A 26,591-nucleotide genomic window follows, 5' to 3' on the forward strand; every position below is an offset into this window, starting at 1 on the left:
ACTCTGCAGTACTGTTATATAACGCTGAAACAGACAGATATCCGGTTATCAATAAAACATGTAGCTCATACTGACAGGAACACCTGACAGACAAAGAGCGTTTGAAATCCAGATGAAATAAAATAAAAGATGTATTAAGTTTCACTTTATGAAAAGGTACCGCTCTCCAGCATGAAGGGGACAGTGGGTACGTTCATAAAATATGAATGCAGAGAGGATAAGTTTAATATATTTTTTTGAGGGCCTGTTATTCACATCTTTTAAAAAATATGTTGTTATGTTTTTCAACATACTGCTTTTGCTAAGGAAAAGAGAGCTTGGGATATAAAATAAATCTAACTCATTGGATCACAGATAACATCATCATATCAAGACAGATCAATAACCTCCATAACCTTATTATAATGATGTGTGCTTCTCTATGAACCCTGTTGACCTTTATGACTGTTAATAAAATCAGTGACCAGACATTATATATAATCCATCTACTTACATGCATAAACATGTCATACATTCATGTGCATATATTAATATTAAGTCAATAAACCTAAAATACACCATAAAATAAATTTAATTTGAATAAAAAGTGATTCATTTAATTGTTTCAACGCCATGGAAGAAATGATTTGAAATATTTCAGGAACTAAGGCCGGATAAAAAGTGGTCGGGAACTGTTGCCCTCCCTTTACTCAAGAACAACCCAAAGTTACAAAATAGAGGTTATGACCCTTACCTCTCATGGAGGGCGGCTTGTCGATAGGAAAGTCACCGTCCCACACAATAGAGAAATCCACAGGCAGGTCACCCATCTCATTCCCATCATACCAGTACTGCAAGAGACAAGAGGAATAACAACATTCACTTTTCAGACAGGAAAATGTGTTTCTTCTGTAATTGTAAAGCACTTTACGGGTCGAATTCTCCTCTTCCACCCAAACAAGTCGACAAGCTGATCATTTGTAACCTCAACAACACTCCAGCACTGATGATGATGATGATGTCATCCAACATCCTTAATTGGTGATGATAACATTTGTCCTATCACAAGTGACATCATCTGAACATCACAGTGATGACCATTGAAGGTGATGTCATCGAACATCCTTCATCGATGATGATAACATCTGTCCTATCACAAGTGACATCATCTGAACATCATGCGCTGTGTATGACTGTGATGATAATAATGCAGCCAGTAGTCTCATTGTGTTCACAAACAGTTATTTTATTTAGACTTTTACTTGTCATGCTATTATTTTTTAAGTGCTTTAACACAAAATGTTTCATGTTTAGTGTATAAAGTGTGTATAAAATATACTTCCATGTATGCTTTTATCTAAAATGGATGGGATTAAACTCATGACCTTTGAGATGCTAATGCAATGCTCTACCAACTTGAAACACTAAATATTACATTTGAATATTACATTGAATGTAAATTTAACACTTTTGAATTCAAAAATATTATAACTATAGCTTTTTGCAGTAAAACAACAGCATATGACATCATAAATGATTCATTTACTGTATAAATGACAAGGCATTCCTGTTATTTCATAGTTAAGCAGCTGGATAATGTTGACCTAGATACACTTACAACAGCAGATTCCCAACAACATTTTTGTGTTTTGTCCATCACAAAAACAGATATATGATCAATAATCAAATAACACAGAGATAACAACTGTCAACCCCTATTCAACAAAGTCATTGTGTTGTCAGGGTTCCCACACCTTAGTTAACTTCAAATTCAAGGACCTTTTAAGGACTTTCCAGGTCCAATACCCTCAAATTCAATGACTTAATTTGGGGACACATTTTAAGTGAGAGTAAGGTTACAGTATGTTACCTTTTAAGATACATTGTTACAGTTCCCTTTCGAGGGAACTCGCGCTGCGTCACTGTGGTGACACTTTGGGGACGCCTCCAGGGGTAAGTGTGTCTGAATGTGTATATCAAATTCAACCAATGGTGAGGCTTAACGACAAAGACAGGGTGACGCGGGAGCCAGGAAGTATCGCTATCTGAAATATTGCCAAAGATGGCATTACAGGGACGCAGGAAGTATGACAAGAGAGACGCAGCGTCTCGTTCCCTTCTCCAGGGAACAACAGTTACATACGTAACCCGAGAAGTTTTCATGTGTCAAACACAACTATGCAAAAAAGCATTTTGGTATGAATCAACATTTGCATATAGAAGATATAAGCATTTAAAGCATGTGTGCTTAAAAGGCTAGACATTGTATATTGTCCTACACTACACAGGGAATAATATGGAACTTTTCCCCAGAACTTCTTGCATAAAATAGATTCAAGCACTTTCAATGACCTGTATATATGTATGTATATTTTCAAAAACTTCCCAGTGCCTTGAATTCCCCCCCAGATTCACAAACATTCAAGGATTTCAAGGACCCGTGGGAACCCTGGTTGTGTTCAGACTAAAAGCACACAGGCCAGACTCAGGTTTGGGTAGAGAAGCATGTGGATGAAGGTGTCTGTAGTTTTGTCTGTAGTTTTTATCATCTAGGTTTTAATTAGCAACAACACTCAGAGTACTTAGCCGACGCAACCCTGAGAGAGTATCGTTGATCGGGTGCATCGATCGCTGAGATGCTTGCTTAAGAGACTTTAAGGTGAGATGGGAGACGAGCATGAGAGCAAACCACTCTGGATTCAGCGTTACAAACTACCACGTCTGCATCTTGACATCACTTTCACAGATTAATAGAGTAACACCATTTCAAACTGAGCACATTATTATCATTTAAATGCTTTCATTTTAACATCATTCGGGTTTGCAGGGTTAAAGAAATTCTGTATACTACATTCTGGTACTTTGCTGTATCCTCCAAAAGTTCAAGATTTGTGCATGCAAACAGCTCTTACAGTAGCACATATTTTGTGGGGCACATTTGGACTGTTAACTGATCTGCATTACCTGAATTCCTTACAGTAAGTGAATCGGATGCTAAAACAAAGCAGATGAAGCATGCAAATAAACAGCGACATCGGCAGGCACAGTTCATTTGCAATGAATTCCCTCCATAGCTGTAAAACGGCACCACTTTTACTTCCTTTTTTGGCCAAGCCGAAATCTGAACAGACAAACAAAGACCCTGATCCGACAGAACCTCACATCTCACGCAGTCATCGGGTCTAACTGAAACGTCAGCTGTTACACATCAGCGTTTATCCATCCGTACAGGCCGGATAACTTGTAGGGAAAATAATGCAATGCCACAGTCATCCGGTGGCAATCTGAGGGGCCGTGGAAAAGCGTCCTTCAGGAGTGCTCGTGTGGTAAGCTGGAATCTTTCGCAGCTGTTCGCAGGAAAATATCCACTAGGAACTTCGGCATGCGTTGCTATGGAAAACTGTGTTGAAACCTCACTATGCTAAACCTCACTCAACCTGTTGACGCCAGGCACACAACAGTCTGACATCTTTATGTGACACAGCAGCTGGGGAGCCGGGCATCTTAACTGGGGTCAATTATGGATGCCCTGCATACTGGTTTAGGTCACGACTAGAACATCATTAAGGCAGCTTTGACAATTTTGATGACAAGCTTTAGGGAAAAGACTCACTTTACTAATGCATTTCATAAAACGCATTTTGCTCGAGGAGAAAACAGGAGGGTGCTAATGGTACAGTCGAGGAATTGATCACATCAGTGCAATTCCACATTAACTCTGAATAAACAACGTTCATTTGTTTAAAGTCACACAATGAGCTTTAATTCACCAACCAATTCTGTGTAAATCATTCGTAAATGTTACATTAATTGATGCACTTAGCGGTTTCAAAAAAAAAAAGTTTAACCAATGATCATTACTCACACTTGTTTCATGAAAGGCTTTTGTAAAATATAAAAAAATAAATGCTTTTAAGAGGTTATGAAACATAAGTAAATCTAGGTTGCGCTAATGCGTGACGCCTCGACATGTGCTGACGCCAGCAGTGAGAAGAATCACACGCCGTGTGTTTTGGAAAATAGCGTGATGCATTTTCTTTCCTCCGATGAAGGTTTAGGCTTTGAGGAGATTAGCTGGCGTGTGTAAATGGGTGGAAACCTTTGTGTTTGCCCATACAATACTGCTTATCTCTGCCAGTACTGAATTGATTTTCCTCCAGCTTCTCTTCTCTCTGTATCACGTTGTGTTGTGTGCAGACAGGCTGGCCTGGTTCTGTCAGAGCCCATGACTGGCAAATGACAAACCCATCCTCAGTTTATCTGAATGCACAAAATGCAACTACTATTAAAAGACATTTTACCAATGACTCTTCGGAGCATATTTCAGTCTAGTATGCATGCTTAATCAAAACGTGTAATGTGTACTAGCCACACGTGGGTTTTTAAAGAAACCACTCTTAAAAATTGGCGTGCTCAATAATCCACTTATTGCAGCAAAGTTAATACAGCGCTACCGTTTACGGCCCTGCCTATGATGAATAACCGTATGCAGATATTGGCTCGGGGGAAAAAACTGCTGCTTCTTAAAAACCCAACCTTCTTTTGAAATTAAGTGATTGCAATTAATTCGAGTGGAACTCGCCGGAACCGCGTTTCAAGTATTTAGCAGAATTACATTGTTAGAAATACTTGTGCCGTAGGTTTTCATCTCTGGACACGCTCGACCCGTCAATGGCGCCCTCTTGGAATGACAAAATGAAAATCAATAGAACTTAATGACGGAGGTCCTGTACATTTAATTAAGTTACGAACTGGACCAGAGTCAGCAGAAAGACACAACAGCACCAATGATACGTGCAAAGTGAACCCGGTGTGTGTGTGCGCACATTACGCTAACCTAATTATTGAATCACAGCTATCCCATTACTAAAGACAGCCTGGCAATAACAGGACATAATTCACTTCAACAAATGCTACATCACTGCTTAATTTCTGGGATATGATAGAAAAGACAGCCACAGTCAATCGGACCAACTATGTGACTTGGTTAGAAAAGCTCACCACGTGGACACACATACAGCTGAACATACAGTCGGGTATATGGTGAAAGTCAAACCAAAGCATTCTTTCCCTGTGAGGGAAGCGTCTTAGTTTTGGTGGGATTTCTTCATTGCACAGCAGAGTCTCTTAATGCATAAAAATGCTCAGTTTGCGGCGAATGAGATGAAATGCATCAGGCTACGTATTAAAATGAATTCATCAACTAATGCATGATCAATCTCCTGCATAAGGCCCATTTGCTGCCGCATGGCAACCGCGAGGACACCAGCGCCAAAACCTCAAGCTCTGCTGATGTGGCAACAAGTAATTGAAATCATTCTTTTACAGCCGAATAGCGCAAGGAAGTTTTCTGGCCGTAGTTAGGAGCAGGTGATTGTTAAAACACGTTTCCCTCGGCGGCGCAGCGGACGACGGCTAATGCCTGATTGAGCACTTGATGAGAATAATGGAATAATGAGGGTGAGGTTTTTAAAAATGCCTGACGAAAATAACGTAAGTGTTTTTATTCAAAAAGCTTCCGCTACCCTGCACAGAGGATAATGGTTCTTTGTAAGTACCCTCTCCATCAAGAGCCTGGTTCAGAACTTGGGCATTGTGTAATAAAGGCCTTCTCGGTACGTTTCCCCGGTAACACGGCCGGTGCCTGTCGCTAAGGGGTCAGCTGCGCTTAGCAACGCTTACGCTCGTGGACTCATTTGGAGTATTTTGCACACTGTTCTGTTCTTGGAAAAAGATGAATTTCTTTGGATTTTACCTCGGCTCACACTAAGCACACCTTGTACGGATGCATTTTTTAAAAGTCCAGACTGAACGTCCAGATTATGTTTCAATCGGAACGTGGAATTGCACATTTATCTTACACGTTTATCTTTTGTTCATACCGATCCATTTACACTATGACAGTGTATCACTGCTGTTTTGAGTTGCCTGTCTGGCTTTTAACCCGGATTAGAATTCCCATTTACTCATGTGACACGGCCACAAATCAATCTGCTGAGATATTTGCAAGTCAAGTATCAGACGATTATCATACGACTCAACATCTGGTCCCCTTGTCAAATACGAGCGGCGTGCAATATTACAAGACTGTGCAGTTACAACGAACAAAGAATTTATGTTTAACATAATTTACACAAGTGTTAACCTACAGTAGTGACCAAAAGTAATGTCCAACACTAGGTAGGTTTACATGCAACCAAATAATCCGTTTGTAATCGTATTGATGGCTCAATCGTATTGAAAAGCCTTCATGTAAACACCTTAATCAATACGATTGAGGACGATCGGATGCAAATTTGAATTGTATTGAAGGGTGTGGTGAAGTACGATCTGTGATCTGATCAGCAGGAGAAAAGTATGCATGTAAACGCGTGAATCATAGTTTTTTTCTCAATCGAATGCAAAATACATTGTGCACATGCGCAGAACATTTTTGCTCCAAGTTCACGTCTTATATTAACCTCTTATATCACATGATTTTCATCACAGAAACACGCAATAGCATCACGCATTATTACGGTAACGTTAATGGGGTCACGCGCTGTACTAAATTCTGCAGCGTTTATGTGTACTTTTAAAACATTAGGCTACTTAATAAAATAGTGTTGTGCCTTTTGAAAAGTGTGTTTTCATCACCTATATCTGAAAATTTCTTAAGAACAACTTTCTCCAACTCAGTTTTTACTTTTATCCAGAGATAAAGAGTGAACTTGATGAGAGATGCTGTCTGCAGCGTAGCATTGCCAAGTCCTCTGCTTTTCTCGAGATTTGGGTTACTGTTTAAACTGTTTCCACCAGTTGTTTTCTGCGGGTTAAAGATCAAATGATTTTGTTGCCAAGTTATTGGTATTTGGGCTGCGAGTAGTCATTGGGATGCTTTTGGGATAGTTTTGAACGTCCATTCGGATGGTTTTGATACGCGAATCTGGCAACCCTGGCTGTGCGCTTGCGCAGACTTTCGGTTTTCTACATAAAATCATCCTATATTGTAACGGTCAGTCTGTGAAAATATAATCTTGATATCTTTAAAGGTGCAGTGTGTAAATTTTAGCCGCAACTAGTGGTGAGGTTGCGAATTGCAACCAATGGCTTAGTCCATCGTTCACTGAAATGCATGGAAAAGCTACGGTAGCCGCCACAGGACAAACATTTCATCGTCGGAGATGAAAATTTGTCCATTAAGGGCTGTTGTAGAAACATGGCGGCACAAAATGCCGACTTCCATGTAAGGGGACCCGCGGTGTATGTAGATAAAAAGAACTCGTTCTAAGGTAATAAAAACATCTTTATACCCCACTGATAATATAGTTTCGTATATTATATTCAATTCTGTCAAGAGATCTTCCTAAAACTTACACACTGCACCTTTAATACTGACTGAGGTCATGTCAAAGATTGAAATCAAACGCATCAAATGCTTATTAGATTATGAAACATAAGCCTGAATTTCACAGACAGAGTCACGTGTTTTATTAATATTTTGTATGCATGTCGCGGAAACACTTTAGAATAAGGTTATATATGTTAACAATTAGTGAATGCATAAGCTAATATGAACTAACAGTAAACAATACATCTACAGCATCTATTCATCTTACTGTAGCTCATGTTTATTTCGGCATTTACTAATACATTTATAAAATCAAGCGTTGTATCTGTTAACATTAATTAATGCACCATGAACTAACATGAATAACTGTATTGACATGAACTAACATTAACAAGAATTAATACATGCAAAACTATATTGTTCATATTAGTTAATGCATTTACTAAAGTAAACTAATGCAACCTTATTGTAAAGTGCTACCCAAGTTGCATTGACAAAAAACTGAAGCTCAGCTTTAAGAAGGATTTAAGGAGGCAATAAAAAAAACACATGACATGTGCAAAGATCATAAAGACAAAGCCACGGACAATGACTAATATTTTTGTACATTCATATAAAACCCAGATGCCATGGTTTGCGTTTTTGCCAATTTCTTTAGTTTAGGGATTTGTCCATTTTGTACCATCATTTCCCCCAAATTGATTATTTTGTGTGGCTCAGGGGTGTAAAACAACCTGGGGTGCGTTTCCTGAAAGCAACTACAGTCGCAAGTTCTGTTGTTACAAATACAGTTCAATGGTAACATAGTTAGAAAATTATGCTTTTGGGAAACACACCCCTGGTTAGTAAGGGTGAGTAAGCAATGACAAATTTTCCATTTTGGGTTTAACTATACATTTAACTTTATATTTGAGTGAAATTGTGTTTCTTCCATAAATGATAGCTTTTCAGGTTACCTTGCTTTCACATACTTTGGCTGTGTTTTGATCACTAAGCCCTAATCTATTACCAATACACCACCTCTTCCTGACTACATGCACCGATTCACTTACTAACTGGATCCATTCGCATGTTGATACATTATTGTGCAATTCTCTAATTAGATTGGGTACAGTAAAATCCATTGTGACGTGAAAGATGTTCAAGTCGCACAATAGCTGTATTGTGACATGCTAAAAGGGCAGCTGTCTAAATTCTAGGGTGAGGCAGGAAGGGGAACAGCTGAGAAATTAGGGAGAATGCAAGATCGGTTAACTTGATTTTTGTCAAAAATAATGACCCCTCAATTTCAGCATGAGCCGGAGACAGAGCCTAAGGGAGAGCGGTTAGGTCAGGATAAGAGCTGATTAACTGGCTGGAATACAACACCAGAACCTTCTGTGCCTTTGTCTTCAACACTGTGACCTCAACGCCTTTTCAACAACAACAAAACCCACAGAAACATGCAACTGATAGTATTCACAACTAACATGCTATAGAAATACCCAGTGATGATAAAAAACAGATGCTTTTTTACATGCTATCGCAACAGATTTGATGTCTTTTGCACATACTGTAAACAGTACTGGCACAATTAAAGCTTAACCAAAACGATTTAAAATGTTTATTTATATTTCTGCATTAGCATGTCAGTAAAATGATATTAATAATACACCTTTGATCTTTTGACCGGTAGTGTAGTTTTAATACTTGAAATTAGTTTTGTAGACACAAATATACTTGTGCCAAACATATTAGTAAATAAAATAAATATATTTTAGACTGAATATTGAAGTAAAGCAGCCAATAAGAGCAGAGAATAGATTTCAACTCCTTTAATATTCTTTAAAATTGGTCTTGTAGTCAAAGCGAGACTACACTTATATAACAGAGTTTTGATTTATTTTGGATGCTTTTCAACCCAATATAATACCCACCGTTACACTTTTGTCATGCAATATAGTTTTAATGAGTTTACTATTATTGTATAATGTAGAAAAAATATAAATAAAGAATGAATAAGTGCATAACCCTTTGACCAGCAGTGTATTTTCCAAACCCTCTCTGCTATGATTTTTGCATGAACAAGTCTTACAACAGATGGCATGACCCACACATCGATACGATCTCACCATCGAGTCAGAAAAACAGACCAAGAAAATCCATATTGATTTTCCAACTGCACACTATTGTAAAATATAAAAACTTATTTTCTTAGGACTTTGGCATATAGTACTGTGGATATATATTGTGAATTGCATCGACACATACTGTGTAGTACAGTATACATACATTTTGAAAATGCAACAACACATATTCAATCTTAAGGTCCACTTTTCATTTTATTCAGGCATTGATGGACTCAAAATGAATGACCCTAAAATACAACCGAGTCTGCATGACCTCTAAAACCGTCACCTGCAATGGTCATAAAATAACATTAGCTACCCGACTGCCGTCTCGCTTACAGGAGTGCATGCAGCAGTATGAGAATAAAAACAGCTGACTGTTTCATATATGCTCTCAGATGATGTGAAAACAGAAAAATAAAAGTGACTGATCTGGTGCCGCCCATCTGAGGGCGCTCACAATTTCATTAGCACAGACCCCACGGTCTTAAAGTCACCTGCCGTTGGTCCCGGAGCACGACTCTCTTATATTGATCGATGCCTCGCACAGGCATGCATGTGTGTGTGTACACAGAAAGGGAGTGGCCGATGACATGATCTCATGGGATTGAGTGTAATCTGTATCAGGTCACCACTGATGTTCGATTGCTGTTCAGAAAAGATGCAGACCGCGCCGGAGATGATGTGCAATTTCTATGTTGTGTCACCAGTAATGAGACTATCAGTTAATCTGTACATCCCCTGACCACCAGAGAGAGAGAGAGAGAGAGAGAGAGAGAGAGAGAGAGAGAGAGAGAGAGAGAGAGAGAGAGAGAGAGAGAGAGAGAGCAATGAAGTGACAGACAAAGAGATTAAAACATAAGAGAGAGAGAGAGGGGGAGGTGAGCTGATAAAAACAAACAGTGAAAACATGTGGGATTGGTTTACTTTCACTTCATCTCAACACACTGCATCCTGAAACACTCAACACAAGTAAGCAAACACTTCAAGCTACGCAACCTCAGTGTAATGCATTTTTGCATTCTCAAAATTTGTGTTGCATCCTGAGCATTTAGTGGGCATTAACAAAAATGGTCTGCTGGGTGAAACACAACAAAACTAGATTGTTGCAATTGACAACGCTGTCACAAACTGTTTAAATGCTGGGACATATTTATTATATAATATAACCGAAGTATAAATAATTATAAATAATGAAAATAATAAAAAATGTCACTGTTCCATAACTGCAATCTGTAACTTTTGTGTTAAAAAAACCCACAAAAATCTGTTTTTGTGCATGTACATAAACGATCAGTGTTCAAAACTATCCCCTTACTTTACCACAATCAAAGCGTTAAGCTTATAATAATAATAATCTGAGCTGTCGGGTTAGAGTTCACAAGAAACGTACACTCACCTAAAGGATTATTAGGAACACCATACTAATACTGTGTTTCACCCCCTTTCGCCTTCATAACTGCCTTAATTCTACATGGCATTGATTCAACAAGGTGCTGAAAGCATTCTTTAGAAATGTTGGCCCATATTGATAGGATAGCATCTTGCAGTTGATGGAGATTTGTGGGATGCACATCCAGGGCACGAAGCTCCCGTTCCACCACATCCCAAAGATGCTCTATTGGGTTGAGATCTGGTGACTGTGGGGGCCATTTTAGTACAGTGAACTCATTGTCATGTTCAAGAAACTAATTTAAAATGATTCGAGCTTTGTGACATGGGGTCTTCTGCTGTTGTAGCCCATCCGCCTCAAGGTTGTGCGTGTTGTGGCTTCACAAATGCTTTGCTGCATACCTCGGTTGTAACGAGTGGTTATTTCAGTCAAAGTTGCTCTTCCATCAGCTTGAATCAGTCGGCCTATTCTCCTCTGACCTCTAGCATCAACAAGGCATTTTCGGCCACAGGACTGCCACATACTGGATGTTTTTCCCTTTTCACACCATTCTTTGTAAACCCTACCTTCACCTTTCTTTCCCATTCAGACATTCAGTTTGGAGTTCAAAAGATTGTCTTGACCCCAGGACCACACCCCTAAATGCATTGAAGCAACTGCCATGTGATTGGTTGATTAGATAATTGCATTAATGAGAAATTGAACAGGTGTTCCTAATAATCCTTTAGGTGAGTGTATAAGTAAGATAAGTACCAGAAGTAGCCTGCAAATTACGTAACAACACAGTTACAGCTTTTAGATGTAACACACCCCAGCAAGCCAAACCTGCATTATACATTTTTTTAAAGTCAGCAGAGAGTTTGTAAGTTTTTCAAGTTTTTTATAAATAAAATATATGCACAAAAATGTCTATGTCAATATTTATCAGCGCTAAATAAATAAAATACCTGCTGCCCTCTATATAGTCAATATGCAGCAGCATCATCACTGACAGGCAGTTGGTGAATTCACTTTGCATCTAAATGCCTTCACGTCCGAAGTCGCCCAGCGAAGCTACGCTTCAATTCCAATTTAAATGCATAGCTCCGTCAGAAAGCGAGGCGAGGGTCAGAGACGGGGAGAGAGATGAACAGGAGGAGATGAGTCAAAACAGATGGAGGGACAACAGTTGCTCTCCGCACCGGGGTCCAGCGAGGGGGGCCTTCGAACCGCGCGTGAGCATGTGTCAGTGTACGACAGGGTGACAATCAATCGTGTTCAGGGTGTGCCTGCGGACGTGATGCTCATTACTAAATTGCAACAGGACATCAATTGTCTTGTCGTAGGGTTCGGGCTAGTGGATTGACCTCTGACCTCCATCAGGGTACGGGGGTCTAAGGGCACACACTCCACCTCCACCCAAGCAAATCGAGATCACCGCATTCCTTTTTACCGGGTCATACCGTTGTGCCAAATTATATGGCACATCCAGCGCCTAGCTAATTATTTTACAAGCTTCCCGGAGGTTACCGTGACAACCAGATGGGTCACAGACGGCAACAGTCTGTACCACCCGCATATAAAAGAGAGAGAGAGGGAGAGCGAGAAAGACAGATAGAGAGAGACATTCTCAATGTCAACATGGTGACATGCCCCATTTTTCACAAGGATTGGGAAAACAAGAGTTTCAGCTTTATAAATTGATGTCTTTCCTGATTTCCTGGATAAAGACTTTTATTTTTTATGATTGGTGATTCAGTAAAGTCACCTTGGCTTTTTTAGCACAAATCAGACAGATTCATCGTCGCCGTACAACCAACGATGGGAGCATGCTAATGTTTCAAAATGGTAAAAATGTCACAAAGCCAAATACAATAAGACAAAACATTGCATCTGTTCTTTTCACAATTATTCAAATGCCATCTGGGGTGAGGTTACACTTGGTAAAATACGCTGATTATTAAATGACATCGTTATTAGGATGCATTTAAAGCGACAGTTCAGCCAAAACGAAAATTCTGTCAGAATTTACTCATGTTATTTGAAAGTCGCATGCTATTATTTTATAGTAAATCACCAGAGGCTGCCTAGCTTTATAAGCATGACAAAAACTCTACAAAAGCATAATAAAAGTCATCCATATTACTCTATTGTATATTCTAGTCCTCTAAAGCCATATGACAGCTTGTATTTAAAGTTCCCCTGCACTGAAAAAATTATTCATTCAATTTACTCCATTTTTTAAGGTAAGTGGTCGCAATCAATTTATTTAAGCGACATTTAAACAAAATAAATTAGGTAATGTAGCTTGAATAAATTGATTGCAACCACTTACCTTAAAAAATTGAGTAAATTAAATGAATCATATTTTTTTAGTGTGAAATCAAAAGTGACAATTCTTATTTTTAGTTAGATATTGCAGTATTTATTAAAAACAATTTATACATTTTTTTTAAAATTATGTGCCCTTCAAAATCTGAAAATCCTTCTCTGATGACATTAGCTAGACAGCTTGGGCGGAGCATCTGTTAACCCCGCCCCTTCAACGCTCAGACTGCTGGGAATTACATATATGCCTACTTTTATCCAATCAATTCACAGTGGAAAGCACAATTCACACCTGATAGTTTCCTAGTGTGATATTCAATTTCAATAAAAGTCGATTGTGCCTTCCTGTTCACCGTTTTTGTATATTTCTTAAAGGTGACAAAGAATGGTTGAACGGAGTATTTATCCTTGTTCTGTGATGTGACATGTAGACAAAATTTTTTTTTGTTTGGGTCTGTAATGCCTTAGAAGCTTCCTAAAAACCTCTCTCAGATAGCTCTTTTAGGGTGGGGGATTTCAAACAAGTGGTTTTGCACCTATTTGGCTCCCCCTACTGGCTTAACTTGCAATCTCATTACTGATTGGCTGACTTTGCTGCCACTCAAAAAATGTAGCCAATTATTTTAAAGTGGATGGGCAGTTAGATGCCTGTGATGTCATAAGCATCAGTTTTTCAGATTGGGCTGTTTTCTGGCTGACATTTCTAAAAGAGGAATTTCTATGAGACTGAGATGTTTAGCATGTCTAGCACTTTTTGTATGTTTGTGAATGTGGGTAGACTATTCAACAAAGACAAGGTAAAAATGGTTATTCATCCTCTGTCCCCTTTAAAGCATGCCATGAGTACTCGTAAAAATAAAGGAATTAGTCATTGATAAAGTAAATTCTGTTAAGACAATGATCCATAAACTATATATTGAACAAAAAAAACCCATGCTGGTTCCTGTAAAATGCAACAGTATTATTTATAATCACTATTTGTGATGTGTCAAAGAAATGAATGCCGTTCTTACCGAAGTGTTTTGGCATTGAATACAGGAGCTGTTGAAACGGACCGCAGGAATGCGCTGGATCTTCCCCTGGATATTAAAGACGCATTCATAGTTCTTTTGACCCGACTGAGGCTGGGGCAGGTTCCGAGCTCGCAACGTGATTGGCCGAACGATTCCCGCCGGTACCAGGATGTCGCTGCTGGGTAGAATTTGAGGGCAGCCCTGAAAAAAAAGAATGTAAAAGTTCAAGTAAAGAACAAATAATCCCTGCTCATGAATATTTTAACTAATGCCACTGTCACTCAAAGACGACACTGATTCCAGAGCATTGAGCTAGGAACAATAAATAACGTCCATTCGACCGAAACTTCACCTACAAATGGAGTATTCGCCCAGACGCACGCAAGCCAGAAACGTCAGGATATGAAAAAGAAGCTATAACTTAAACTCCAGCAATCTGAAGCTAAAAACCCTATTACACAGCAGTTGCATTCATCTTCAGTTTTAGGAAGCGCAGTTTCTCACGGCAGATTCTCACACTGATGAAGCGCTAAATGAATATCTTCTTTAGTCTTGTGCGTCGGCCCGTGCTAAAAGAGTCATTACGGTCTACTCTGCCTGTGTCTGACCGCATCATTTATCAAAGCCGCTCATATCGTCATGACACCTGATAAAGAATCAAGTAAGGCCGCAGAATTCCAGAAAACTATTAAAGTAAAGTAAGGCTCCATAAACTACTATTATATCCTGGGATATATTAGTAGGCGAGTAAAACGCATCATAGTCTTGGATAAGCCACTCAAATTAACTTGCAACATTTACTTACATTTATGCATTTAGCAGACGCTTTTATCCGTCTAAGTGGCTTACAGTGCATTCAAGATATAAATTTTATCAGTATGCATGTTCCCTGGAGATCAAATCCATGGTGTTTTGTGCTCTACACTTTCAATGGTAAAATTTCAATGATACACAAATACCAAATCGTCTGAAAATATTATACAATCAGTAGGGGATAACGTAAAGACAGACAGGTGTTTTCGCAGAGTAAATCCCAACAGGGTGATCAGGACCCCTGTGATAAGCGACACCCCAAGGTATTTATTTGCAATAACAACCGACTGGTTGTATATTATCCCACTTATTACATGGTTATTTGCCACACGAGTAAATATATAAACACAATCATTTGTAAATAAAATATCATATATGTTTCTAATTATTAGTGCTGTGCAAAGATTAATCGTGATTAATCACATACAAAATGAAAGTTATTTTTTTGCTAAATATATGTTTGTGTACTGTGTGTAGTTATTATGTATTTTTAACCACACACACACACATACATATATTCATTTCAGATATATATATATATTTTACATTTATTTATATATAATAAAGAATATATAAAAATATAAATAAATAAATATAAATAAATAAACACACACATGTAAATGTTTCTTAAATACATACATGAATATGTGGGTATTTAAATATACATAATTACACACAGCACACACTCACATATTATGGCAAAAAAAAACTTTTATTTTGTATGCGATTAATCGAGATTAATCTTTACCCAGCACTACTAATTATGCATATTTATGAATATATGTATAAATATTAAACTGCACCTGTCAAGATTAGAGATGATCATCACGTTATAGTGACCAAAATCACCACGGTTATCAATATTATCATGGTTTACGTACTGATGCAAACCAAATTTGTAATTGATTTTACATGTAAGTGCATTTTTGCATAAACATCAAATAATATAACATTAACATTAATCAGGGCACATTTGGGGTCATGAGATAAATGTTCATCTAGTTCAGATAAAACACAAGTGAGTAAATCAGATTTTCATATAAACACAGGACAAATTAGCAAGTCTGTCTGCGTATGTTGTGAGAAATGAGGTGTACTTTATGTTCCAGGAGTATGGCTGCATGACACCTACGCTCACAGCAATCACTGAAGAAACAAACATTTATACTTTAAATCATATATACACAATAAAATATAAAGTTCAAAATGTTATTATTTTGGTGCTTTTAAATATTTGGATAAAGTTATTAACTCTTTCCCCGCCATTGATGAGTTATCTCTTCAATTAAGAGAAAACATTTTCCTGCCAATGATGCTTTCCTGAGGACTTTTACGGTAATCAGTAATTCCGCTGGTATCCACTAGATGGCGCTCTAACCCAATTTATAAAAAACTGAATCAAAAACTAATTTTACAAATTTTAAACTCTGTGTATGTTTTGTTTATCGTTTTGAATCTGATTTCTAACAAAATCCCTGTACAAAAATGCAATTACTTCAGCTTTTTGCTCAGAATTTTGTATATTTGAAGAAACCTTCCCATATTTGAGAGGTTATAAAAAGAGAACAAATGAAGACAGAATTAAGTTTTTTTTTCCCTTTTGTTTGTTTGTTTGAAAGCAGAGGGTCTGGGCCTTCATTTGATATATTTGTATGTTTATATGTTTAGAGAATACATTTTCCTGGAAGGCATTTTGTGAAACTTTTATGAAAATTACAAAAAATGTAACTCTTTTAAAAATAAAGGCTGATGGGGAATAAGTCAATGATCAGCACACTCTCACGAAATTTCGTTATAAAGTCACGTTATTTTTGAATTTTTTTTGATATAATCACGAATTTCCGCGTTTTTTCGTGATTGTATAACAAATTCCTGTTTTCGTGTGATTATAACGTATTGGTTACTCAACTGTTTTGTCCTATTTTCTTACTATTGTTGCTTTGGTTTAGGGTTAGATTTACATAAAATGACATCCCTACTCAAATCCAACTCTAACCCTAACGCCAGGTGACATATAAAAAAATAAATCAGAAAAAACAGTATAAACGTAATGCAAGCACCAAATCTAACCATAAACCGAAGCGCCAATGGTTTAAAAATAGGAAAAAGCAGTTGAGTAACCAATACATGATAATCACACGAAAACAGGAATTCATTATATGATCATGAAAAAACGCGGAAATACGTGATGTCACGAAAAAAGAATAAAAAATTACGTGACTATATCACGAAACCTCGTGAGACTGGGTAGTAATGATCCACAATAAAGTTGTGTATCTTATCAAAGACGCCACATGTTTGACAAATGCTGTATATATGTTTTTTTTCTCTCCAGCTGTGCATTTAAGAATATTCAGAGCGATGTGTAATCTGTTTAACACCAGACAATAATTAGGGTAGCAGTAAAAGCAATTTGCAGGCAGAGCGGCAATATATCAGAGCATCTGACCATCATGTGGCTGCCGCCCAGCTCACAGTCTACCCGCGCCAAAAAACCTGCACGCTTAACAATGATCCAACTCCTTAACCCAAACCTCCATCCATCAGCACAGGTTTGCGTATCAGTGCGACAATAAATCTCATTTTCATATTGGGTGTTTGTAAAGAAGGATTTACTCCTGGCGAAGACACAGAGGGTGCACAGGTGGCGTCGGCAGCAGGGGAAGTGCAGCAATGCCTTCATGCTGCGAAATGAGCGCGATGAATCACCTTTAGTTTTGCAAACGATGACAACGTAGAACCGTTAATGATAAATGACTCTATGCGACTGGAGGCCTGTAAAAACACATCTGACCGTATCACTTCCACGAGCGTTAACTTGAATACATATCATACGGATGAGTGTAGTTAATGAGAAAACTTTCAACTCGGAGTGTCGTGATTGGCTTCTAGCGTTCTGTTGTGTTAGCATGCATTATGTCATGATTGAACGCTGACAAGTTCTGCCATCGCAGTTTACGACTGCCGACAGGCAACAGATCCAAATTCAATGTTTACATAGTGTTCTGATCAATTTTTGACAGATGTGTTAGCCGCTGTGTAAAGTTACAAAATCATAGCCTATTAAAACAATTGGTGTTTAACATTCTCAGGGTTCCCACACCGTATTTAACTTTCAAGGTCCGATGCCCTCAAATTCAAGGACTAAATGTGGGGACACATTTTAAGTGAGAGCAAAGTTACATCATGTTACCTTTTAAGATACATTGTTACTGTTCCCTTTCAAGGGAACTCGCGCTGCGTCACTGCGGCTACACTTTGGTAATGCCTCCAGGGGTAAGTGCATCTGAATGTGTATATCAAATTCAACCAATGGTGAGGCTTAACGACAAAGACAGGGTGACGCGGGAGCCAGAAAGTATATCGCTATCAGAAATATTTCCAAAGACGGCGTTACAGGGAAGCAGGAAGTATAGCAAGAGAGACGCAGCATCTCGTTCCCTTCTCAGGGAACAACAGATACGTAACCAGAGACATTTTCATGTGTCAAACACAACTATTCCAAAAAGCATTTTGGTATGAATCAACATTCGCATATAGAAGATATAAGCATTCAAAGCAAACAGTTTAGCATGTGTGCTTAAAAAGTCTAGAATTTTTATGATATTATCCTACACTACACAGGGAATAATATGGATTTTTTTTTCATAAAACTCTTGCATAAAATAGATTCAAGCTCTTTCAATGACCTGTATACATGTATGTATATTTTCACAAACTTTCCAGGGCCTTGAATTTCCCCCTCCAGATTCACAAACTTTCAAGGATTTCAAGGACCCGTGGGAACCCTGTCCATTGGTAAAGCATAGCATTAGCAACAAAAAACTCATGCATTAGATTTGAAAGAAAAATGTATATCTTGAAAACACTGTGGCTTTGGATAAAAGCATGAGGCAAATGCATAAATGTAACGTTGATGTAATATACAGCAATGTGGAACGGGATTTTGCACCAATGAGATTCAACTGAGGGCGGGGCTTCTTCAGATTAGCAACTTTTTACTCATTCTTGCAAAATAGCATCTGCATTAACATCATTCATGGATGATATTCAAAAGAGAGTTTAAGTTCAACAAAAACTTCAATACTGAACAAACAGAAAAAAAATACTCAACGCATTTCCATCAATGCGCTCATCGCTCTCAATTACCCAACCCTGACGCAACTTCAGAGGTTTGCAGCTAAAATCCATCTCTTTAAAAGTTTCAAAGCACCTTCACAAGAGGCTGATTCAAGATGCGGAAAACAACGGGGAGAAATTACAGGCCATCGAGGAGCGCTAACAGACTGCAGTCATAGATATTTAGCACAGGTGATTTTGCTAATGGACCATAATGGGCTTTTCATCAAGATTTTGCAGTTTACAATCGGGCCGCAGCTGCTCCATCATGTGTGAGCACTCAGAAGTTTTAGCGGATTACATCATTAGTTCCATCCAAAAATATCATTTGCGAAAAAAGCCCTCTTGATAATTCCTCTGACCATGACTAATAAACTCAAACCATCATCTGGAACCAAAGCAGCATCATTCAAATACAATTTAATGAGAGGAACGTAAACAAATAAACACTCTCTCTCTAGTAGAGATGATCATGCCAAAGATTGAAATCAAACTTTGATGCTCCTAACTAGATTATGAAACTTTAACCTGGATTACACAGATAGGTTCACATATACCTTAAATGTCTCACAAGTTGTTTTGGATAAACCTTTGAACAGTGGTGGCTCGTCAAAGTAGGGATAGCCTACACAAAAATTTTACTTTATTAACTCTTTCCCCGCCAGCATTTAAAAAAATAAAGTTGCCAGCCAGCGCCAGAATTTTTCATGATATTCACAATAGTTTAGTGCCTTCCAGAAAATGTTCTTCTTTAAATATATAAACATACAATATATTAAATCAAAAAAAGAACAGACCCTCTGCTTTCAAGAAAAAAAATCACCATTAGTTCACCTTTTACAGGGGAAGGTTTCTTAAAAAACACAAAATTTTGAGCAAAAAGCTGAGATAATTACATTTTTGTGAAAGACTCTTGATAGAGATCAGATTCAGAGCGATCCTCAAAACATACGTACATGGACATACAGCCGTTTGCCCTTGGGCAATACTTCTGGGTTTTATAAGTTGCACCTGGTGGATAATAGCGGTATTACGGATTGCCAGAATTACTCGTCATTGGCAGGGAAGCGTTTTCTCTTAATTCATGAGTTAACTCCTTATTGGCGGGGAAAGAGTTAATCTTGTCTTCGAAGTGTGTGTTCATTGTAATTTCCCCGTTACAAAACATATAACATATAAAATATATTATTGAAGTCGAAATCCCCCTTGTTGTACTGCTGCTAATCCCTGTGAACATCTCAGCATGCCGCGAACAGAAAGTGGAGGGGGAGGCACAATCCATAGAATGAAACTTTTGCCTCCGTTGATGAAAAAAATAACCAATCACCATAGAGTATTTCACTGTGTCAGCAGTTTCTCTGTGGTTTAAATATAGTACAAAAAAGAGAGGAGGCTAGGCTTCACTTGGTTTATTGACCAATCACTGTGGAGACGTCAAATACGCAATTACGTTGTAATATGTTTGATTGTGAATTGATAGAGATTGTGAATATTTTTTGCAATCAGATTTACAAAGCTCCGTTTCCAGCATCAACTAAAAATAAAGGACAACCCATGTCAAAGGGGACATAAAACAATCATCATAAGGGCCGATTCACACCGGTTGCGTGTGGAAATCAGCTGCGTGGCGTGTCCGTTTTTATTTAGGCTCCCATGTTAGCAGGTTTGACAGTTCACACCGCCTGCATGACACGCACGTCTCAGGCCTGGCTCGAGCCGCGGCGAAAACGCGTGCATGCTAGGAATAGGACCGACGCCTATTTTTCACGCCACACGCAAGCGTCTTGGAAGCGTTTCCAGGCAAAATATATGTCACCATAGCAACAGCAGCGCGTCAGCGCCGCGTCAGGCACGCTTCTGGTATGTACAGACAGAAAACGCGACGCAGTTGCCACGCAACTGACACGCAACAGATACGCCACGCAGCCGGTGTGAATCGGCCCTAAGATGGTTGATTGCACGTGTGGGCGAAAGTTTTAATATATTGGGCAAATTCCAGTTGGAGGTGATCATCACTAAACCTTGTTCCTTTGAAAAATCAGACCTCTATTTGTAAACTTTGGCTCCAAAACGTGATAAACTCCAATTAAAAAATTATATACCACCAAAATCAGTATTGTATCAGGTCAGTATTAAAAAGTAAATTCTTAATTTTACTGAAAATCCTATATCTGCCGTGTTTTTCTGTCATCTTTTCTCCCTTTTTTCCCAAAACGCGATAAACGCCACTCCTCCTTTTCTACAGAATGCAATAAATCCGCTCAACAAATCACAGCGCACAATTCCACGCATTGTAAACAACAATGTCTGCGCTTTGAATACACTAAATCCTACTTTGTACCTCATGATCAACAAACAAACAAAAACAAAAGAATACTTTTGATGGCATTGATAAACCTGTGGTGGTTTTCTGTGGTGGAGAAGAAACGTAAGCCACTCGGGTGACGGAAAAATGCCAGCCGTTACTTGTTTTTACACGACAGCATGAAGCTTCTGTCATGCTTACACAAAAACTTATTTTACGCTAAGTCAATGAAAATCGAGCAGGACCAAAAAAGTTCAGCGATGACGTCCCAAGGATGACAGCAGCAATGACAGTGTTTTTAATATGAGTGTTTTGATTAATGCCATTCATGTTTTAGTTTTTAATCCACGTATACCACTAGTCAACTAAATGAATATAACATGGCAAAGATGAATGCACATTTAAATATTGATTCAATAGATTTATTGAAGAGATTCACTCTCTTGGTATAGAAAACACATTTTTACCCAAATTAGTCAAAATGGGTTTATTGTGTTTAGGAACCAAACTTTCATGTATGCTTTTCATGGAATTCACCCATTTTCTTATGTATGTACAGTGGGGCAAAAAAGTATTTAGTCAGCCGCCAATTGTGCAAGTTCTCCCACTTAAAAAGATGAGAGGGGCCTGTAATTTTCATCATAGCTACACTTCCACTATGAGAGACAAAATGAGAAAAAAAATCCAGAAAATCACATTGTCTGATTTTTTTAAGAATTTATTTGCAATTTATGATGGAAAATAAGTATTTGGTCAATAACAAATAAGCAAGATTTCGGGCTCTCACAGACCTGTAACTTCTTCTTTAGAGGATCCTCTGTCCTCCACTTGTTACCTGTATTAATGGAACCTGTTTAAACTTGTTAGCAGTATAAAAGACACCTGTCCACAACCTAAAACAGTCAGACTCCAAACTCAACTATGGCCAAGACCAAAGAGCTGTCAAAGGACACCAGAAACAAAATTGTAGACCTGCACCAGGCTGGGAAGACTGAATCTGCAATAGGTAAGCAGCTTGGTGTGAAGAAATCAACTGTGAGAGCAATTATTAGAAAAGGGAAGACATACAAGAACACTGATAATCTCCCTCGATCTGGGGCTCCACGCAAGATCTCATCCCATAGGGTAAAAATGATCACCAGAATGGTGAGCAAAAATCCCAGAACCACATGGGGGGACCTAGTGAATGACCTGCAGAGAGCCGGGACCAAAGTAACAAAGGCTACCATCAGTAACACACTACGCAGCCAGGGACTCAAATCCTGCAGTGCCAGATGTGTCCACCTGCTTAAGCCAGTACATGTCCGAACCCGTCTGAAGTTTGCTAGAGAGCATTTGGATGATCCAGAAGAAGAGTGGGAGAATGTCATGTGGTCAGATGAAACCAAAACATAACTTTTTGGTAGAAACTCAACTTCTTGTGTTTGGAGGAGAAAGATGCTGAGTTGCATCCAAAGAACACTATACCTACTGTGAAGCATGGGGGTGGAAACCTCATGCTTTGGGGCTGTTTTTCTGCAAAGGGACCAGGACGACTGATCCACGTAAAGGAAAGAATGAATGGGACCATGTATCGTGAGATTTTGACTAAAAACCTCCTTTCGTCAGCAAGGGCATTAAAGATGAAACGTGGCTGGATCTTTCAGCATGACAGTGATCCCAAACATACCACCCGGGCAATGAAGGAGTGGTTTGGTAAGAAGCATTTCAAGGTCCTGGAGTGGCCTAGCCAGTCTCCAGATCTCAACCCCATAGAAAATCCTTGGAGGGAGTTGAAAATCTGAGTTGCCCAGCAACAGCCCTAAAACATCACTGCTCTAGAGGAGATCTGCATGGAGGAATGGGCCAAACTACAAGCAACAGTGTGTAATAACCTTGTGGAGACTTACAGAAAACGTTTGATCTCTGTCATTGCCAACAAAGGGTATATAACAAAGTATTGACATGAACTTTTGTTATTGACCAAATAGTTATTTTTCACCATAATTTACAAATAAATTCTTAAACAAATCAGACAATGTGATTTTCTGGATTTTTTTCCTAATTTTGTCTCTCATAGTTGACGTGTACCTTTGATAAAAATTACAGGACTTTCTCATCTTTTTGAGTGGGAGATCTTGCACAGTTGGTGGCTGACTAGGTGCTTTTTTGCCCCACTGTATGTTGTTGTTCTTGTACATAAATGTGGAGGCTTTTCTTAAGCAGTTAATAAAATAAATAAAAAATAGTCAGGGTTGGGCTAAATTTTGTGCCTCCTCTACTTTAATAACCACAAACCGCCACTGCCTTTGAAAGATAACAAATGTAGATTTGTTAGCTTCTCCTGTGACATTAATGAACAAACAGAAAAATTATTATAAAGTTTATAAACAAAACAATCTGTCAAACAGCTATGGTCTATAATATAAACCATAACTGCTTGACAGATTGTTTTCTGTTATGACTAGTATAGATCACATATTCTCATGAAGCCATTAACAGCAGCCATCCTGCATATATACACAGTCTTTAAATTGAAGACAACGGCACCCCGAAGACATTTCATGCACCTTCTCTCTTAATGTCAGTTTGTTTGTCCTCATTAACAAGCTCCAATCACGACTTAATTATGAATTAAACAAGCCAAGGATGAAATGTTTGCTCAACATGGCTTAAAGGTTACAGATAAGCTGAAGAGCTTGTTAACTAAAGAGCAGGCTGGTAATACCAGCATTTACCAGCACATAACTCTTTATGCTACATAACTCTAATGGCAGACACATTAACACAACACAAGCACTGATAACAAACAGTTATGACTGTAATATCTGACTGGATTTTATGAAATGATGAACTGTAAACAGCCTACAATTAAGGAAATAAGAGATGATGTCACAACCTGGAGCCCACTGCCTGCTCAACCAAATGCTTGAGTCCCCATATTTTATTGAGAGGAGTACCTAACTTAACTCAAGCTGATTGAGCCATTTCTACTATTTGGTTGAGCAATGTTATGCCAAAAAATTCACTAGATGTCAGTGTGTCAATCACAACACATCTTCTAAGACGAATGTCAGAGAGAAAGAAATCACTTCTGCCATGTGAACTGTTCTTGTTGAAATTTTGTAAGGAAAGCATATTTTTTGACATATTACACTGTAAAAGCCTTTACAAAATTATGTTAATTGGTGCCATGAAAAAACTTTCCAATTTTTAATAATTTTTCAAAAACATGCTCAACCAAACGGTTAATTATGGTAAATGAAGAAAAGCTAAAGTAACGTTTTCAGATTATCAATTTCTGCAGTCAGAATGTATTATTTGCTCAGAAATATTTATACCTGTGAATGATCAGAAATGTATATGACACAGCTATTGTTATTTCTTATTGAATATATTGAGATTTTTTTTATATGTATTTTTGCCACTTCTGGATTTTTTTTGTTGAAATAAATATAATGAATTCATATAATTAAAGTATGAAAATCATAAATACTGATTAATTAATCAGAAATTATTTTTAAATTATTCTTTTTATTTTGTTTGAAGGACTGTTTCTAATGTTGGCTTACTCTACACAGCATTGCTGGTTTACAAAGAAATGTTTATTTAAAAAAAGAAAAAAAATCTTGTTGCACTACCACACTTGACAGTGTGCTTTTTGAATCACAAATTAACCTAAAATACCATTGTATTACTATATTTTGCCTTCCTTTATTCTAGGTTTTGAATGCAGAAAGAATATAATCTCTTTATTTTTGTTACTTTTAGTTGTTTTTATTGTTAAAAACAAAAATGTTTCATTTCCTGTGTTAAAATGAAAACCTGAAATATTTTAATATTTTAACTTCAATAAATAAAGAAAATTTAATATAATTTATTTTATTTTATTATGTTTTTAAAAAACTAGAATTATAGTTCATATTTTTTTATTTCCATAGTATGTGTATGAATTTCTTTTAGTGACATATCAACCATTTTGTAGATTCCGATATTTAAAAAATGATGGGATGTGTTGAAAAAATACATTGAGTGTGTTAACTAGCGACATAAAGAGATAATAAATGCAAAAAAAATTTTTCAAATGCCTTTTTCTTGGTGTGCCAGTTAAAGGGTTAAAGTAAGTCACAAAAACAATATGTTAAGAATATTTCATTAGACATGATTATCTTTAAATCCATATTTGCGTCAAAAAGGGGCAAACCCTGCTGTTGGGTTATAACCTATGCTGGGTTATTTTATCAACCTATGCTGGGTTATTTTAAACTATTTTATTTAACCCAAAAGTGGAGTTGTCCCTTACTGACCCAACTATGGGTTAAAAAAACCTAGCATTTTTAAGAAAGTGTCATCTTATTTTCTGTAACACAACAAACCACACAGCTTTTAAGTTTGTATTCATTGCACTGAGTCAAGAGGTCAATCTGTGATGGCAAGATTCAAGGTCTTAATTCTTACACATAGTTATTAAATTATACACTTTTGTAAACACAAATATTTGTATATAAGAGGAATGTAAGGAATAATTGACGACGGGCCATTGATTATTTGAAAATTATGCACACCAAAAATGATTGCTTTGGAGGTTCTTTTAAGACATTTGACAGGTTATAAGTGTGCGTTTTACAGTAAAATAACAACCGTGAAACATTACTCAACCAATCAGAATAAAGCATTCAACAGGCCCATGGTTTAAGAGTACGCATACAATTTGCAGTCTAATGAAATCTGGCCAACTTTGTGTGCAAAATATTAATTAAAGCTAAAGAAACTTTTTAGTTTTAAAGTCAAACATATTTCTGCTATAATACTTTATTATAAAATATATATTTATAATATAAACTATATTTATAATAATGCTATAAAACAGGTCTGAGCACCAAACTTCTTTGCTTACTTCTTTTTGCTTACAGTGTCTTGTGTCCTGTGACATATGAGCAGATGTGAAAGGCACACTTTACCTTTAACAGTACTAAAATCTCTGTAATGCACAGCCTCTCATTATTTTAATACGACAAAAAGGGCAACCTTTAATTATGCACTTCAAAACTGCAGGTAAAAAGATATATCGGGACACTACAACATGTTTGCATTCGCAGCGGTGGCTCAGCGGGTAGCACTGTTGCCTCACAGCAATAAGGTCCCTGGTTGGGTCGGGTGGCCTTTATGTGTGAAGTTTGCATGTTTTTCCTGTGTCAGCGTGGGTTTACTGTGGGTACTCCAAAGACATGTACATTAGGTGAAT

At 37.7% G+C, this 26,591-nt stretch overlaps 1 protein-coding gene across 1 annotated transcript in view; it reads right to left on the bottom strand.

Moving 5' to 3' along the window:
- plxna3 (plexin A3) overlaps positions 1–26,591 on the bottom strand; it is a 197,094-nt gene that overhangs the window by 35,172 nt on the left and 135,331 nt on the right. The window contains exons 10-11 of the mRNA XM_073868164.1: positions 14,131–14,331; positions 734–830 (exon numbers count right to left, since the gene is read on the bottom strand). Coding sequence (XP_073724265.1) covers positions 734–830; positions 14,131–14,331 — 298 coding nt within the window. The remainder of the gene's footprint in view (positions 1–733; positions 831–14,130; positions 14,332–26,591) is intronic.

Source organism: Misgurnus anguillicaudatus, chromosome 5 (genome assembly GCF_027580225.2).
Source record: "Misgurnus anguillicaudatus chromosome 5, ASM2758022v2, whole genome shotgun sequence".
Lineage (NCBI taxonomy): Eukaryota > Metazoa > Chordata > Actinopteri > Cypriniformes > Cobitidae > Misgurnus > Misgurnus anguillicaudatus.